Source organism: Ictalurus furcatus, chromosome 8 (genome assembly GCF_023375685.1).
Source record: "Ictalurus furcatus strain D&B chromosome 8, Billie_1.0, whole genome shotgun sequence".
Classification (NCBI taxonomy): domain Eukaryota; kingdom Metazoa; phylum Chordata; class Actinopteri; order Siluriformes; family Ictaluridae; genus Ictalurus; species Ictalurus furcatus.
Genome location: NC_071262.1, coordinates 1,794,527 through 1,812,472, shown reverse-complemented (window position 1 = coordinate 1,812,472; position 17,946 = coordinate 1,794,527). Strand labels below are relative to the sequence as shown.

The window sequence follows — 17,946 nt, the reverse complement described above, 5'->3', positions numbered from 1 at the left end:
ACAGAGAAATATCCAATCATCCGTTTAATTAGCTTGGCGATGAGCATCTGTCACACACCAATCATCCGAACGTTCTTCCAAGCACTGTTGATTGGCAGGTCATTCCTGTCGCCATCTTACCTTTCTGTTTGACATCAAGCCACATCTCCATTTATTTATTTATTTTTTTATCAGCGTATAGAACATGTTTATTTATTTAATTTTTTTACGTTCATTCGGCTTAAGGTGCTCCGTAAAAACACTTTGGCGCTGCGCTTAAGCCTTTCTCGTGCAGGGATTCTGAGAAATAAATGCTAAAACTTCTGATCAGATTCAGTTTCCAGAAATCTTTCCTGAAATCATCGAAGACCCTACGGGTGTGCCTCGCCTCCGAGGGGATGATTTCATAGGAGGACCTACTCATTATCGTTTAAGCATTCTCAACTGAAATCGTAGTGTTGTGAGAGTTATCGATTGCGAATACCTTTTGGAAATGACGACCACTTCAGACGAAATACGATAGCCGTTTGCAGTGAACCATCATTAACGGCTGTGCGCTAATTTATTGTTTTGTTGGATGAAATGGTTCAGGACTCCACTCTGGCGGTGTTGGCTTTATTCTGTTGTTTAACAGATGAACATGATGTGCAGGGTTTCATCAGTGATTGGCCTCTGGACAGATGGGATAATAGCTCACACACACACACACACACACACACACACACCATTTTGTAATTATGCATCTGGGGTGTTAAGTCACTGGGATTGTGTCATGAGTCAGTGGCTGTCACTGAACTTGAGATTCTGTGAGCCAGATGTCCTTCTGTAGTTGCTTAGATAATACCATCTGCCCCTTACATTTGCCTCTAGCGCTTTTAACACTTATTCAGATAAATTGCATTATAGAGAGAGTATTTCTGTCAACTTTATTGATTTTTGAAGATCTGGCTGTTGTTGCCAGTAACACAGGCTCTAAACAAGTCTGGTTTAGAGCGAGGTTGAACAACCTCATCTCATTATCAAACCTCTATTGAGGTTTATACTTGAGTGTGTGGACGGAAGGGTGTATATATGGAGCACCCAGTATGAGGTCTAGACCTGCTAGAACCCAACCTCAGTGCGAAGCTTCCTTGGAAAAGCAATGGTAGAATTACTGCTGTCCAATACTGTATAGCAGTCTCTAAAATTCGAAAAAATAAAAAAAGAAAGTAATTTTTTAATGGGCTGAGGAACACTGGCGCACTCGGTACACGTTTGAAGCTGCTTACAAGTCTGCTCTCAGTCATCTCCCTCCTCCACAATCCTTCACTCGCCACGAGCTGTGTGGTAGTAGGACGAAAGACTGTGCTGCCGCTGTGGACATGTTCACACGTCTCAACAAGAGCAGGCTTTTCTACTGAAATGAAGTGTCCTTTCCAAATCTGTGTAGGAGTTTTTGGTTCACCATGATTGTAGGTTTCATCTAAAGCCTGGAAGGCTAAATGACAGTTCAATCTGAAATCATTTCTGGGTTGTTTTTTTTTTTAAACCCCCGAGGAACACATACTCTTCCATTATCCATTTTATCTCACCAGCTTTTTCCATACACGCTTGTTGAATCCTAGATTTAATGCTATATTATAATAACCGGCACGTCTTCTTCTGGGAAGGCTTTCAACTAGATTTTGGAGCTGTGGGGATTTGTCCATTCAGCCAAAAATGTATTAGTGAGATCAGACACTGATGTTGGTCAAGAATGCCCGGGGTGCAGGCAGCATTCCAGTTCAACCCAGAGATGTTCAGAGGGGTTGAGGTCCAGTTTCCTCCCCCAATCCAAAGACATGCATTGTATTCTGATTGGCATCTCGAAATTGTCCATAACGTGTGAGCGATTGTGCCCTGATGGGCTGGCACCCCGTGCCTTGTGCCCTGATGGGCTGGCACCCCGCGCCTTGTGCCCCAAGTTTCAACCCTGCGACGCCGTCTAGGATAAGCTAGGTATGGAGGTATGGAAGGCTCCTGAGTGGTGCAACAGAAAAGCGTTCACGCTATCGCTGGGAGAACACGAGTTCAAATCCCTGAAGATTCTACAGAACGACATTGTAGAATTCTGTGTGGAATATGGCGGATAGCGTTTTCCTTCGAGCGTGTTGCGCTGCCCTGCGGCCTAGCATGAGCACCATGAAGAAGATGCAGAAGCTTACTTCTCAGAGGAAGCATGTGTTCTCTGTCACTCTTCCGATATGCGAAGGAAGAGCTGGCCGGTGGGTGGTAATGGACCCAATTGGGGAATAAATTTAGGAAAGGTTTTCAGTGGTATCTCAGTGTAGCAGCTTGGGATCTACCTAACACAAATTGAGTCTCTCTGAGCTGCCTTGTGTTGTAGTCCTGTTTTATTTGGACTGCAGGTCTTTGAATTGCGATGAGACTGAGTAAGCTGTGAGTGTGGGTTTATGTAATGTATGAGCAGTCACCGAGAACATCATGGTGGTGGTGGTGCATGGAGGATTTTCTCTGTAAGGGGTGTGTTGCCATTCAGATGATGTCATGTGACGTGCGCCAGTTATTCTTAGGCTTCTTTGTTTGGTTAAGGTCAGTGAGTGTGTGGCTTTGCATGTGCAAGTTTTATGGGTTGCACAAACACTACTATTTTTACTAGTCGACCAGTCATTCGAAAAGTAGTCGACCAGCCGTCTTTTTTCATAGTTAAAGCAAGAGCTGTTTCAGGACACGGTTATTTAGGCTGTCTTTATTCGTGCAGCAGGGAAGATGTCAGATGTCGTACCACACCAATTCTTGAAATGATGGGTGACGGATGCGATGTTTTCCCACCATGTTCAACTCCAGCCTCAGTAGCATCCAAAAACAAGTCTGGATCCACCTCTGCCTTGTGCTGCTCATCTGACGCTTAACTAGCTGAGTAGGATTTTTTAGTGATGTGCGACTCATGGCTCCGAAATGCTTGATTAGCCATACGTGATGTGCATCATCCATTTTTACTTTAATCAGGGACTGACCTAAGAGGAAATAGCTGGTGAAGTGGAAGCATAAGCATCCTACAACTCCAAGGGTCTGGGTTCGATCCTGAGATCGGGTGACTGTGGACTATATTTATCCCCAAATGTCCCCTTTGGGATCAATAAAATACATCACTCTATCAAGCTTTATGTTTGTCAATGCTAAACAATTTTCAGATTACTGTCTGTCACTTGAAAAGGCCACTCAGAAACCTGCAACTATACCACCATGGACACTACAGTGATCCTGAACGCGTGATTGGCAAATTGGTAGCCAGGTGATGGTCCGGGACGTCTCCATGGTTATCGATTGATGTTTGAGAGATGCTGCCTAAATGGTTTGTGGCTTACAAGACAAATGGTGATCATGATACTCGGAAATATGACGGAATTACTGCGGAATCGGCATAATATCAATTTACAGTCCCCCCTGAAGCTATTCGAAAGGCAAGACCGCGTCATTTGGATGTAGATCGAAGACATATGGGCTTGAGATCAAAAGATGAGTATGAGAAGAGACTTTTGTATCAGACCACCCAGTTTGTAGTCATGCAAAAATATCGGAACATATGACTGACAGGTGTTTCTTGTTTCCCAGGTGTGTCCTGTTAGGTTGATTGTTTAAGCAATAAATAGCTCTGAACATCTTCTCTTGGTTTTAAGCCTTCAGTTTCACCCGTGAAGACTGCATTTGTTGTTAAAAAGGATAAACCAAAATTAAGACCAGAGAGCCGTCTATGGGAGAACAGCAAGCCGTTTTGAAGCTGTGAAAAGAAGGAAAATCAGTCAGAGGCGTTGCACAAACATTGGGCGTAGCCAATACGACGACCTGAAAAAGAAGGAAACCGCTGGTGTACTGAGCAACAGACAGCGAATGGGTCAGTCAAGGAGAACAACAACAACAGGTGATGATGGAAACTTTATGAGCGCTGTGAAGAAAAAGCCAAAACCAAACGTCAGTGACATCGCCAACATCCTCCACAGGGCAGGGGCGAAGGCATCACAATCCACCGTTCGAAGAAAAGCCAGAAGGCCAGATTGGTTTTTGAAAAGATGATATACAGAGATGAGCCACAAAAGTTCTGAAACCAATATTGACCTCTACTAAAGTGAAGGAAACACCATCGTGTGGAGAAAGAAAGGATCTGCTCATGATCCCAAAACGTAGAAGCTCATCTGTAGTGTCATGGCTTCTGGAACAGACTCACCAATCTTTATTGACCGTATGACTTGTGTGCCACTGGCCAAAATGATGTACTGCACGTATGCCACTGCGATGTGGTCTCAGGAGAACAACGTTTGTTATCTTGAGATCACAAGAAAAATAAGTTCGGATGTGTCAAACCTGAAGAAGAGTGATGACGCTGTCTAAGAACCGCATTGTGGTCCCATCACATCATACCTCACTGCAGTACAACGTGGTGTGTGTGTGTGTGTGTGTGTGTGTGTGTGTGTGTGCAGCTGTGGGTGGTTCTCCAGCAATATACAGTGACGGAGCAGAGCATGGAAATGACAACCCTCCGAAAACCGTTATATAAAAGCTCAATTACATAAACGCCGCTTCTTCTTCCCATCGGCTTTCGAAACATCCTCAGCCTCATCAGAGGATTTTGTTCGATGGCACCAAGAGAAACTGTGGCGTTTCAGAAGAAAGTCCCAGCCTAGCCACAGGAAAGCGGAAAGTGAAATGAGATGTTCTGCTCCATAACATCTAAGTACAGCATTGTGTTGTATTATTTCTGGAGCTCTCTCTCTCTCCCCCATCTCTCTCTCTCCTACTCTCTCTCCTACTCTCTCGCTCTCTTCTCTCACCACACACGTCGGTGTCTGCATTTCTCATCAGCCGCTCTTGATTCGTGGTTGATTATAAATCTAGACAAATTCTCTTATGGATGTTTTAAAATGCTTTTCTGGTCCTCCTGGAATTATTCCCAGCACATCTAGACATACTATAGGTAAGTGAGTACGAGTGATTTATGTAAACATGGCACTTTTAATATTCACGCTCGTAAATCATACTCAGATTTGCTGTCTTGAGTTTAAAACGAGTGTTTCTTTTGTGTGTGTGTGTGTGTGTGTGTGTGTGTGTGTGTGTGTGTGTGTGAGATTATCTTTAGCGAGGATACTCTACAGTACATTGGAAACCAGTCAAGCAGGTAGCTGTAGTGTCTTGTCAGAACGTTGAACTTTGTTGTTTTAAAAAAAGAAAGAAAGAAAGAAAGAAAGAAAAAGTAGGCGGGATTCTTTGTTGTGATTATTGGAATTATGGGCGTGTAGGCTCACATAGCAGTACACCGTTTCCATGGCAAATAACAGTGTTCGTTTTGGGTTTTTTTTTTTTTTGTGTTTAAGAAAAAGAAATAATATAAATAATAAGGAAAGGCAATGGGAGTCTGTTCTTATTAACAAATTAGGTATAGAATAAGTGATTTATAATAATCATGCTGATTACAGGCAGTCACATTAGCGCGCTTGTGTAAGGAGACTCGCAGACACATGCCAACACTTTGCAAAGGCAGCTCTGTATGCGGATGAGTTGTGGCAGACAGCCTGTTGTGGTGCCATGATGTTGTGCAACAATTAAACCGCATTCAGTAGCGTTGCGAAAAAAATATCTGGGATATATTTGCAAGAAATTTGGAACCTTGTTGAGGAATTGCTTCCATGTTTTGCATACTGCAGTATGTGAAGCCTGAGGTGCACATTACACACGCATGTGTGTTCGTGAGGTCGGGTTAAGAATACTGCTAGGTCTGTAGTTTTATAGCTGTTACGGAGTTTGTTGATGGGGGGGTAAAAAAACAATTTTCTTCAAATTGCATAGGAAATTTTGAAAAAAGTCGCAGCAAGATCGAGCAATTTTGGTGACAAAAATAACAGGGGCGGGGAATAAACCCTCCGTAAAATCCTGTATGGACTGATAATGATAATGAGTCTTTACGGGTCACGTATACATTACAGCACAGTGAAATTCTTTTCTTCACATACCCCAGCATGTTAGGAAGTTGGGGTTGGAGCGCATGATACAGCGCCCCCTGGAGCAGGGAGGGTTAAGGGCCTCGCTCAAGGGCCCAACAGGGGCAGCTTGGCAGCGCTGGGGCTTGAACCCCCGACCTTCTGATCAGTAACCCAGAGCCTTAACCACCACACCACCACTGATGATAACATTTTATATAGTATAATATAATCTACACTAGGCTTACGTCAGTATGACGTGGTATTGGAAGATGGCGCCAGAGCGTACGAGTAAACCCAGTCCACATATCAGTAATGATTCATATTTATATTACTTGAAGTCCATTTTCCCCTTAAAACATCCGCGATCTGAAACTTCTCGTAATAGTAAAGGGGCTGTACTCTGCCCACCATGTCTGCATTGCAGATTGCATTTTTTCGAAAGCTGTAGTATAATAAGTGGTTTCATTCCATCATCATCTAGGATTATCTTTAAAAAAAAAAAAAACTAAACAGCAAAAACCGAAGAGCTGTAAAAGTCTACTGTATGGTTTTACCTTTCAGTGGCTTCAATACTTTCCATTCCACCAGTGATATTTTGTTATGTTGAAAAACTTCCCCAAGTTAGCACATGTGCATGCATCTTCGCACGAATATGTCTGAACACGCATCTTGTGTGTCTTTCTGTTTGTACGCATCACCAGCACACATAAATCACGTGAGTCACGTTCTGAGGCCTTGACACACTCCTCTGAATTACAGCGATAGAGATAGAGATAGCGCTAGAAAGTACTTTATTGATCCCCAAGGGGAATTTTGGTGTCAGAACAGCGACAGTACCAGGTACATAGGCAGTACAGTACATAGGCTCCAGGCTCCCCGTGACCCTGTGTAGGAAAAGTGGTATGGAAGATGGACGGATGGACTGACGGATGGTTTCAACGTCTTTGAGGACATTTTTCAGCTTTTATTAATGCAGTTATTCAGTATGTGTTATTTTTTAAGAATCCCTCCAACTTTGGAGGTCAAGGTCATACAACCCACTAACTAAGGACCCACTTCACACACTAGGTTAAAGCAAGAAAAGGATTTATTGGATTTCAGGAGCTCTTTTACTTTAAAAGCAGACTTATCTTACACTTATCTTATGCTTTTAGTGCTGTCTAAAAACAGAAAGTAGAGCAGAAACTCTCTTGCCACCTCCAGCCATGCTCCCATCAGCCCCGAACTCCAGCTCTGGCCTCTTTTAAACTGCAGATTTCATAACTCAAGTCCCTCAATATCAATTATTCAGTTAGAATGGAACAAACCCTAGTCTAGCATGTAAAATCGTACAACAGTAGTTCGGTCTGAGAACGGAAAGAGTACCAGAAGTCAGTGGCTCCCGAAGGATGATCTTTTATGGTTAATTCCTATTGTTACACATTCAGTCTCACTCACTGGCGAGTCTTGGCCTGGAGCCACTCGGAGAAAAGAATGGCCTCGGCTCCACTTATTCCAAACGATCACATCACCGTGGCAGTGTGAGTGTCTCGGCTGAGGAGTACGGGGAAAGAAATACCCTCACTTTCACTGTCGAGATACTTGCATACTTAAAACGATGTGTCTTCGTTAAGTGTTTAACACAGTCTATTGAAAAAAATGCTTTATGGAGATTCACTTTGAATGTGCTATCAATTTCAGTGCTATGTACAGTAAAAAAAAATTTTTTAAACATAATCCAACTATCCAAGCCTAAAAAAAGCATTCATAAGGGTAGAACGGAAAAGTGCTTGAATAGTTGGATTATGTTTAAAAAAAATTTACCGTACATAATCCAAGTGTTTTATTCCATTTATCACAGACATTTGCCAGTAATCGAGAACGAGTCATTTTTTTCATTTGCTTGTTGTTGTGCTCTTCTTTCTCTATCATTGCATCTGACCGTGACCGTCTGAATGTCTCCTCAGAGAACACATCGCCATATCAACCATTACAGTCTTTAAAAAATAATCTATTTATGTGGAGAATCCGCCAAACAGTTCAACACCTTCAGACCAATCGGAATAGAGAATCCAGCAGTGCTGTGCTAGAATGTGGTATATACTGTAATAGGCTATATTGGTGATGATGATTCAGTCACGGCTGGTAGCTAGTGGCACAAAATGTGAAACTAATCTCTGTGAATCATTAGCCACGTAACGCCATTGGCTAACAGTTACCCGTTATGCTTAATTTAGTAGTCCGTCCATCCATTTTCCGTACCGGTCGTGGGGAGCCTGGAGCCCATCCCAGGGAATTCAGGGCACAAGGCGAGAGACACCCTGGATGGGGTGCCAACCTGTCACGGGGCACAACCGCACACACACGCATGCACCGCTGGTATGGTCTCTGTGTGTTACTTTGTTGTATTGTATATGTTTCAATGTGTGAAATTGTTTCTTTTACACTATGTGAAACAATAGGTGCTGCCGTTTCGATCAGGACTCCCTGGAAGAAGAGATCTAGTATCTCATTAGGACTTTCGTGTATAAATGAACTAGAATAAATAAATACAAACACTAGGTACGATTTGGAAATACCAGTCAGCCTGTCTTTAGATTGCGGGAGGAAACTGGAGTACCCGGTGGCAACCCCCACAGCATGGGGAGAACATGCAAATGCCACACGCACAGGGCGGAGGCAGGATTCGAACCCCCAACCTAACCACTAAGCGACCCCCAAAATAAAAGCGAGTCCTAGTACAGTTTAAAGTCTTGTATTAAAAGAATGAGTAATGGTGATCAAATTTATATAATGAGCCATTTCAGGTATGCACCTGCAACACTGAAAAAATACATCATTCTTTAATGAACCGTCCTAAATTCCTAAAGAAGACTTGCTTTGTAATTGGAACGGCATGGCTGAATGTACTCTGTGGACACAGTATAGTGTGTAGTGTATTTTTTTTAGCTCCTTTTGTAGTGTCACATTTGATAACGTGATTTAGCCAGACTCTTAGCACACTGATGGACGTGCTACCCTTCGCCACTCATATCTACCTGGCCTTGAACGGAAAAAGTAAACATGATTATAAGACCAGACCCCGTTTTTTTTATCCTATGAAAAAGCTTTATCATTGTGTACAAGTGTTTGAGATCCTCTTGTGGCTAGGAGAAACTGCTGCGCACTCGTGATCTCAGCAACCCTTAGTTTTGTGGATAACGCACTTTCCTTATTTAATCTTGTACGGCCGTGTCCCAGAATCCTGCAGTACAGAGGTTTTTTTTTCTTTCTTTTCTTTTTTTCGCTTTTATACGTCTGTTGTGCTCTGAGCTACTGCACGGCTTTGGAGATAATCAGTGGGCAGGAGCTGTTTTCATTGGCTGAGGCCCAAGCTTCAAACCTCATTTTCAGTAAGACCAGCAATCTGCTCTCTGACACGCATGCCTCTTAATCATCCACGCTACCAGTGCTGGACTCTGACACGATCTCTGCAGACTACCCCGTTCCCGATGGGACGTTCAGCACGGTCCCTGTTCCTCGCTAGGGCTGCGTTCAAGCAGATGTTTGTTTGTAGTAGTACTGTGTAATATCTCGCAATCAGAATCTGATTTATTGGCCAGGAAAGAAATCTTACAAAGCTACTTGCAACTACAATATTCCGTTAAATAAATGAGCGGTGTAAGTACTACGGTTTAACATATCTACTGCAGTATATACGAGTAAAGTATGTGCATTATGTAGAGAATATATAGATGAAACACTATACAACTACATGGTCTATATTTGTATATGTATTTGTAAATGTATATGTACTGGACAGGAGTTCTCAATTCTGATTGGTCAGAAGATGGTGATTAATTTTCTAAAACAGCAGTGCTCTTAGACTGGGATTTGTATGGCAGAAGCTGTGAGCCTGTGCCCTGTGGAACCCGGTGTGGTCTTCTGCTGTTGTGGAAGCCCATCCACCTCAAGGTCTGACGTGTTATGAGATGCTTTTCTGTTCACCAGGGTTGTACAGAGCGGTTATTTTGAGTTACCATAGCCTTCCTGTCAGCGCAAACCAGTCTGGACATTCTCCTCTGACCTCTCTCCTCAACACTGGATACTCACTGGATCACTATTAATAACCTTGCCCCGGTCCCTGTCACGTTTCCCCCCCATTCTGATATATGATATGAACATTAACTAAAGTTCTTGAACCGTACAGTGTCCTCCGAAACTATTGGAACGGAAAGGCCAGTACATTTGGGCTTGAGATCAAAAGATGAATATGAGAAGCGTGTTTAGAATTTCAGCTGCAGTCACATTGTCCAGTACTGATGTCAACCTGGCTCCTCCAGCCATAATTTATCAGCGTAGCACCAAAACAAACGGAGTCCAAACTAAACCAGACTTCCTTTTCCTCCTGCCCTGGATCTGGCACATATAACATCGAAGATTAATTGCATTTTTTTTATTATTTATTTATTTTTTTCAAGTGGATCTGTTTTGCACATTCCAGGATTGTTTGAAATCTCCGTATGAGATCTCTTAGCGTTGAGGCCCTTCTCAGACTATAACAATACGGCTGCTCCCTCGCAAGAAAACATCCGCCGTGCTCTCGTCTGCTTCGCTGTAGCGGTCCTGCTAACGTGCTCCGATGGAGACCTACTCAAAGATGAGGAAGTGGTAAACTCGGACGCAGAGGCATGAGAATGGCCTCTGTTATGTCATTCAAATATCCTGCTGGCAAGCCTAGTGCGGAAAAAAGGAAACATCTTTCGATTGTTTGTGGCCGACAGCGACCGCATCTAACATGCACTGGGGCTGTGTTCCAACTCAGACAACAAAGGCGTCAAATTCCAGCGTTTAATCGAGCGACCAGGGGTGACCTGAGCTGTTTGGCTAAATGGAGATGCAGCACATGAGCCGTAAGTTACTGTGCATGTTTGTTTTTTGTTGTTGTTCTGACTTGCTGGAATGCGAGGGTGGGCCTTTTGGCCTGTGTCCTACTTCACTAACAGCTACTTACTTTGTTCAGATGTTGACAGTCCTTCATTAGGACAGGAATTTTAAGATGTAAGATAAAGCGTCGACTTTCTGACCGGGTTTGCTCCTTGTGCTGCTTTAGCCTATTGATTTTAGACAAATATAGCTGTAGATTCTCCCTGACATTGCACACAGTGTGCGTATCGGCGTCTCATTTAGACTCCTGTTAGTGAATGCACGGCACAGTGTGTTGCAGGGTGCAGTTTCACACACTATTTGGACTGGGGGAGGAAACCGGAGTACCCGGAGAAAGCACAGGGAGAACACGCACGCTCTGCGTACACAGAGCGGCGGCGTCATTCGAACCCCCGTCCCTGGAGGTCCGACGCAGACGTGGTAACCGCTACGCCACCGTGCCCTCCACCGAAAGCGAGTGAGCGCGAGTAGCTTTTAACTTAAAACACACAGTTTTTAGTCTAAATTAAATTATTTCACCACACTAGTAGTTGTCATATAGACGCAAGGGGGAAGCAGCCATCAGTGTGCTCAGGCTATGGGGTAGTTCAAGAAAAGCCTCCTGGGTGAAGCTCCTCATGACTCTGCCAAGAGTATCATCAGGAAAGTGTTAAGAATGTAAACTGTACAACAGTTTTGATGATGGTGTATATTTAGACATTTACCCACAGGAGAAGCAAATATATGGCACTGCAGGATGTGTGTGTGATGGAGACCGAGAGTATGACTCGGCCGTTTTTACAGCTGATCTCCTGCAGCACGTTAAAGCTGCTTCACACTCCACAGCCTCCGACATCTCTCTCTCTCATACACACACACTCTCATCAAATCACATCTGATCTCTGGATCTCAAACAGCAAGTTTAGCACGTTTGCCTCACACCTTCGGGGTCGGGGGTTTGACTCCCACCTCCGTCCTGTGTGCCTTGGGTTTGCATGTTCTCCCCGTTCTTCTGGGGTTTCGTCCGGGTACTCTGGTTTCCTCCCCAGTCCAAAGACATGCGTTGTATGGCTTCTCCAAATTGTCCGTAGTGTGTGAATGGGTGTGTGAGTGTGTGTGAAATTGTGTCCTGCGATGAGTTGGCACACCGCCCAGGGTGTCCTCCGCCTTGTGCCGCGGGTCCCCTGGGTTAGACTCCAGGTTTTGGGGTGATTTGGTTTGTATTTTCAGAGCCATAATACTTCTATAAATGTCAAATAAAAGACATTTGGGTCTGAGATCAAAAGATGAATATGTGCCCACCCATATTTTTAAAAGGCGATCAAAACTATTGGAACATGCAACCAATAGGTGTTTCTTGCTGCTCAGGTGTACCCTGTTAAGTTGATTGTTCAAAGAATTTATATCTCTGAACGTCTACTCTTGGTTTGAGCCCTAGGTTTCGCCTGTGAAGACAGCATTTGTTGCTAAAAAGGATAAACCGACATGAAGACCAGAGAGCTGTCTCTGGGAGAAAAGCGAGCCATTTTGAATCTGAGAAAAAAAGGGATAAAGAAAATATAAATATAAAAGACAGGGAGTGCTTGTATTTAGGCAACGTTTATTTGCACCAGTACTAATGAAAAAGCTTATAATTCAGACATAAGCATGTGATTCTGAAATCTAGCAACTGTGGAAAAGGATCACAGGAATGTCTAATAATCCGAGTCATCTATAATAATCAAAGTCAGCTTCAACAATAGTGGTTATGAAATCGCCACAGTGCCTAACCACAGTCTTAATCCTCATGTTGTAGCCAGGTTCCTGGTTCCTCTGGGAACCCAGCTGAACTTGGGTGAACATGCAGCAGTCTGTTTCTTTTGTGTGACTTCCAGATGCCGAGGAACAACAGCCAAGAGGCTGAGAAAAGCACCAGCAAGCAGTTGCACAAATACACACTGCTGTGTTTCTGGGTCTGTGACCGTTTCAGTCTGATGAGCTGTGTGTTATTAATGGCCGCTTCTCATCACTCGGTGCAGAACTAAACAGTTTTAAATTGTTTTCCCACTTACAGTGCTCTCTTGGGTCTCGCAGATTATTTTTGCATGTACGTGTATGTGTCTGCGTGTGCGTGTGCGCATATGCCCATGTGTATATATGTGCTTGTTACGTCTCTTTGTTATCTCTGCGACGCTCAATGATTTGGAGGTTTGGAGAACTTTTCCAAAGTTTTCCGAGATTAAGATCAGCATGCCTTTCCGCGGAAACCGTAATGGATATTTACAAAACATAAATTAATTCGCTAACTAACCACTTACTTGTGGATCTGGGTTCCCAAAAGCCAAGTCTTAAGCATGAGAAAATCTATCCTGCTAGCTAATCGACTAAGCTAATCCTGTGTTAGCTAGCCAGATAGTTAAAAACATGGTGACTAACATTCACCCATATGTATGATTCCCTAGGCTAGTGTAGTAATGCAGAATGGATTTAATATCATTTATTAAATAGCAAAGATTACTTAGCTGAAGCGTGTCCTCAATGTGGAGTTCAGGAAAAAAAAAAAAAAACTAGCCGAAAGTTGGCAGGTTTTTATTTTTTTTTGGCTCTGGTTAATAGTTAGGAGAAAGAAAAACACTGACTGTTACATTAGCAGCTAAGCTGCTCGTTTGTCCCCCAGTGTATATAATGTCAGTTTGTGCCTAAATAACCTATTAAATTGTCATCCTGATGCCAATGGTAAAATCCAGTATAACACTCTCACCAGCGCTTGTGCTGACAGGAGACTTTAGCTTAAGGGACAATCCCTCTGTTATTAGCTAATATGCTAGCACACGCCTGAGATTTAGTTAAGAGGATGCCTGCTTAGATCAAGCTCGTTAGCTTTGTGTTGACAGGGATAGGGGTGACACACACACACACACACACACACACACTCCCTAATCTCTGATGTGTGAAACTAGTGCGGGAGAAGTCATATCATGTTTCTCTTTAGAGTTCCTGGCTCTGCATTTAAGCTTTCTTTGTGGTGATGCCAGTGCTTAAAAATTTCCAAAGTTTACTCTAGTGCAATTCTGGAAGGGCTCTAAACTAAAAAGTACACACACACACACACACACACACACACACACGGAAACACGGAAACACAAATAAACCAGCACAAGATTCAAATGGCCAGATCCATACCCATTCACTGTACAGTACACTTGTATAGAGGTTATTTCCTATTATTATTATTATTATTATTATTATTATTATTATTATGTCTGAAGTACATTTGGAGAATATCTGGTGTGTAGAGCGAGACCCTCTCATGCTGGTGCCCTTAGGGTTGCCAGATTTCAGTCTTTGCAAAACCAGACAGGTTGAGAATGGTTGAAAGGAGGGTTGGGTCACCTGTATTCACTGTTCACCATTTAAAACACGAATTCAGTCATGTCTTTTATTGTCTACAGGGTGGCAGCAGACAACAACAGCGCATAAGTCTTACTATTACCAGTTCCTCCATGATTTCGTGGAAGTGAACGCAAAATCTCCAGAATATTCTGCAGATTTAGCGATTTTTTTCAAAATCGCTGCAGATTTGGGCCAGGTGACGTCACGTGACGTCGTCACGACACGCGTTCAGCCGAAGCCCTCTTCGGTTCACATGCGTCGAACACGTGTACAACTAAAAGGTCTCATTAAGCGACAAACATCACTGTGAAAGACGTTTTCATGCCATTGGAATTTCGTCAATTCCAGTATTTTCCCAGTAAAAAAAAAAAACGCTGCAGGTCGCATCGCAAATTTTGAAAAAAGCCGCAACAAAATAAAGGATTTTTGGCCACGAAATCCTGCACGGACCGTATCGTCGATATCAAGAAATACTTTTCTACCATTTCCAGATTCGTATCTACAGTTCTAGGGAAATTATTATTATTTTTTTCGACTGAGCATGGTTTGCATGAGCACCTCTTTCTTGAGAAGATTAGAGAAGAGAAGATTCTGTCAACAACCAGAGTTTGTTTGTTTTGTTTTTCGGTGCAGGTCAGGGCATCTCAACTCACATCTCTTAATCTCCGCTCCATTCCTGGAACCCTAAACCCTGCACTGTGAAATGCATGTTCAGTGGTGTATTCAATATCGATATGCACACTACACCTGTTTGTTTGTTCCCCAGGATGTTCAAGAGATGTAAGCAACGTAGATAACTACTGTACAGTATGTACCACTTCTGAATCCCATAATGCATTGGGATTTTGTCCAGTTAGGGGATAATGTGTATGTGTACCGCTATAATGTGTGTTATAATAAATACATACAGACATACATTGGAAATTAAGGGTGTATGTAGATGTATTTAGGTAATGTGAGGAAATCACCAGTGTATATTCGTGTGTGTGTGTGTGTGTGTGTGTGTCTGTGTGTGTGTGTGTGTGTGTGTGTGTGTGTGTGTGTGTGTGTGTGTGTGTGTTAGGCGGTCACTGGCAGAAGTTTCGGGGAGGATTTCAGAGGCAGTCTGGACAACGGAATCCTGTTGTGCGAGTGAGTACACTTCTGTCCATGAGCACACTCTTGTTTGCACACACCTGCTGTATCAACTACACGCTTACACAATGAACAACTGTTAACCAAGTGAGCGGGAGGTTGTGGCGCGATATGGACGCGTGCTTCAGGGCAGTTTTTAAGGATAAACTGTACGATGAGTGCTGAAGAAAGGATTCATTAATAATGAATCACGCGTTATTGCAACGCGACACGTTTGAAAGTTAAACATTAGTAATGGCGGTAAGCGGCAGAAGGAGGTGATGAGAGAGAGGTGGATGGGGTGAGAAGGGGAAATTCTTGGCAGTGAGTTCTCTCTGTCCGTATTTCATTTTTATGTCCTGTATAATTTGGTGTGACATCACTAACAATGACTGTCTGCATATTTCTACCAGAGAGAGCACCTGCATGTCTAAACATGCATATACTGTATGATATATGATATTTATGTGTATGTGTGTGTGTGTGTGTGTGTATGTATATGTATGTATATATATATATATATATCTATATATATATATATATATATATATATCTGTGTGTATATATATATATATATATATATACATATACATATACATACATATACATATACACTCATATACACTCATATACCAAGAAGTAATAGGACAGTTATGGATTTTCTGACTCATTTCAGGGAGGTTGCTCCACCTCTATATCTATCAATCCATCCATCAATCCATCCATCAATCCATCCACCAATCCATCCATCCATCCATCAATCCATCAATCCAACAATCCATCCATCAATCCATCAATCCATCCACCAATCCATCAATCCAACAATCCATCCATCAATCCATCAATCCATCCACCAATCCATCCATCCATCCATCCATCAATCCATCAATCCAACAATCCATCCATCAATCCATCAATCCATCCACCAATCCATCCATCCATCAATCCATCCATCAATCCATCCTCCAATCCATCCATCCATCCACCAATCCATCCATCCATCAATCCATCAATCCAACAATCCATCCATCAATCAGGTTGTGGAAGTGTAATAACCTTTACTCTCTCTCTCTCTCTCTCTCTCTCTCTTTCCCAGGTTGCTTAGTTCAATTAAGCCAGGCCTTGTGAAGAAGATCAACAGGTTGCCTACTCCTCTAGCCAGCCAAGTAAGTGTTCCTATTTTTTATTTCTTTCTAATGTCTCTTTTTGACCAAAGCATCAGTACTCCAAAATATTTCGCATGCCGCCCCCCGATCTACCTATCTGTCCTATGGGAGTAATGCAATCCCAAAATCTGTATCTGTATCTGATTAGTGCTCCAGATACCTGTATCTGTACAGTTGGATTACAGTTGCGTTTAACCATACTGTACGTACGCGTACACAAGATGGCTGCCGCGTGTATCCTGTGGTCACTTGGAGACCAGTGCTACATGGCTTCGTAGTGCAATATCAGTGTGAATAGTGGGGGCAGGATAGCACCATGTGTCACCATGTGTCCAGAGTTGATGGTAATTTTCACGCTGATATGAATTTGATAAATAAAAGTGCTTCTTCATACGTTTGGACTAGTGTAACTGATAACATCTTTGAATCATTGATGGACTGAGGAAGACTTTTAAGTCTTTCTTTTCCTCTCTCTCTCCCTCTCTCTCTCTCTCTGTCATTGTGAAATATCCCATATCAAAGGAAAGGAAGAAGGAGAAAGTGAATGAGGCTGGAGCTTGTTCTCATCTCCAGTTTCAATCGGCTGTTACGGTCTCATTTTTGTTGTCACGTTTTTGTCTTCACATATGTTTTCCATCAGTTGTGTTTGCTCTTTCCTTCTCTAAGGATCCATTACTCGATTTTTCTCTCATTCCCCGCTACTCCTTTTCTCTTGGGCTGGGGATAAAAGCTCACAATGGCTACTTACCAGACTTTTCACTTGTGATCGGTTCATAATACTATAATACACGGAGTGTAGCATAATGCCGCTGTAGAATCGTCACAGTTCACTAAACGCTGTCTGACATTTGGCATACAGTATGTACAGTCCCCTCCAAAAGTATTGGAACGGCAAGGCCAATTCTGGTGGTTTCACTATACATTAAAGACATTTTGGGTTTGAGATCACAAGATGCATATGAGACAGTACAGTGGATCAGAATTTCAGCGTTCATTTCCTCATATTTACATCTAGGTGTGTTAAAGAACTTAGAACATGGCAACCCACCCGTTTTTTCAAGTGATTAAAAATATTGGAACATATGACTAATATGTGTTTCTTGCTGCCCAGGTGTGCCCTGTTAAATTGATTGTTTAAAGAACGAATAGCTCTGAATGTCTCCTCTTGGTTTGAGCCCTAGATTTCACCAGTGAAGACTGCATTTGTTGATAAAAAGGATAAACCTTCATGAAGACCGGAGAGCTGTCTATGGGAGAAAAGCGAGCCATTTTGAAGCTGAAAAAAGGAGATGAATCAATCAGAGCCATTGCATAAGCATCGGGTGTAGCCAGTACAACAATTTGGAATGTCCTGAGAAAGAAAGAAACGTCTCGTGTACTAACAACCAGACATGGAACAGGATGGCTGAGAAAAACAACAGAGGTTGATGACAAAAACATTTGACAAGAGCTGTGAAGAAAAACCCAAAAACAATGGT

At 42.7% G+C, this 17,946-nt stretch overlaps 1 protein-coding gene across 7 annotated transcripts in view; it reads left to right on the top strand.

Annotated features, from left to right (window-relative positions):
- limch1b (LIM and calponin homology domains 1b) overlaps positions 1-17,946 on the top strand; it is a 74,662-nt gene that overhangs the window by 12,285 nt on the left and 44,431 nt on the right. For all 7 annotated transcript variants that reach the window (XM_053630258.1, XM_053630257.1, XM_053630259.1 and 4 more), the window contains exons 2-3: positions 15,253-15,320; positions 16,399-16,468. In XM_053630258.1, the coding sequence (XP_053486233.1) occupies positions 15,253-15,320; positions 16,399-16,468 (138 nt within the window). The remainder of the gene's footprint in view (positions 1-15,252; positions 15,321-16,398; positions 16,469-17,946) is intronic.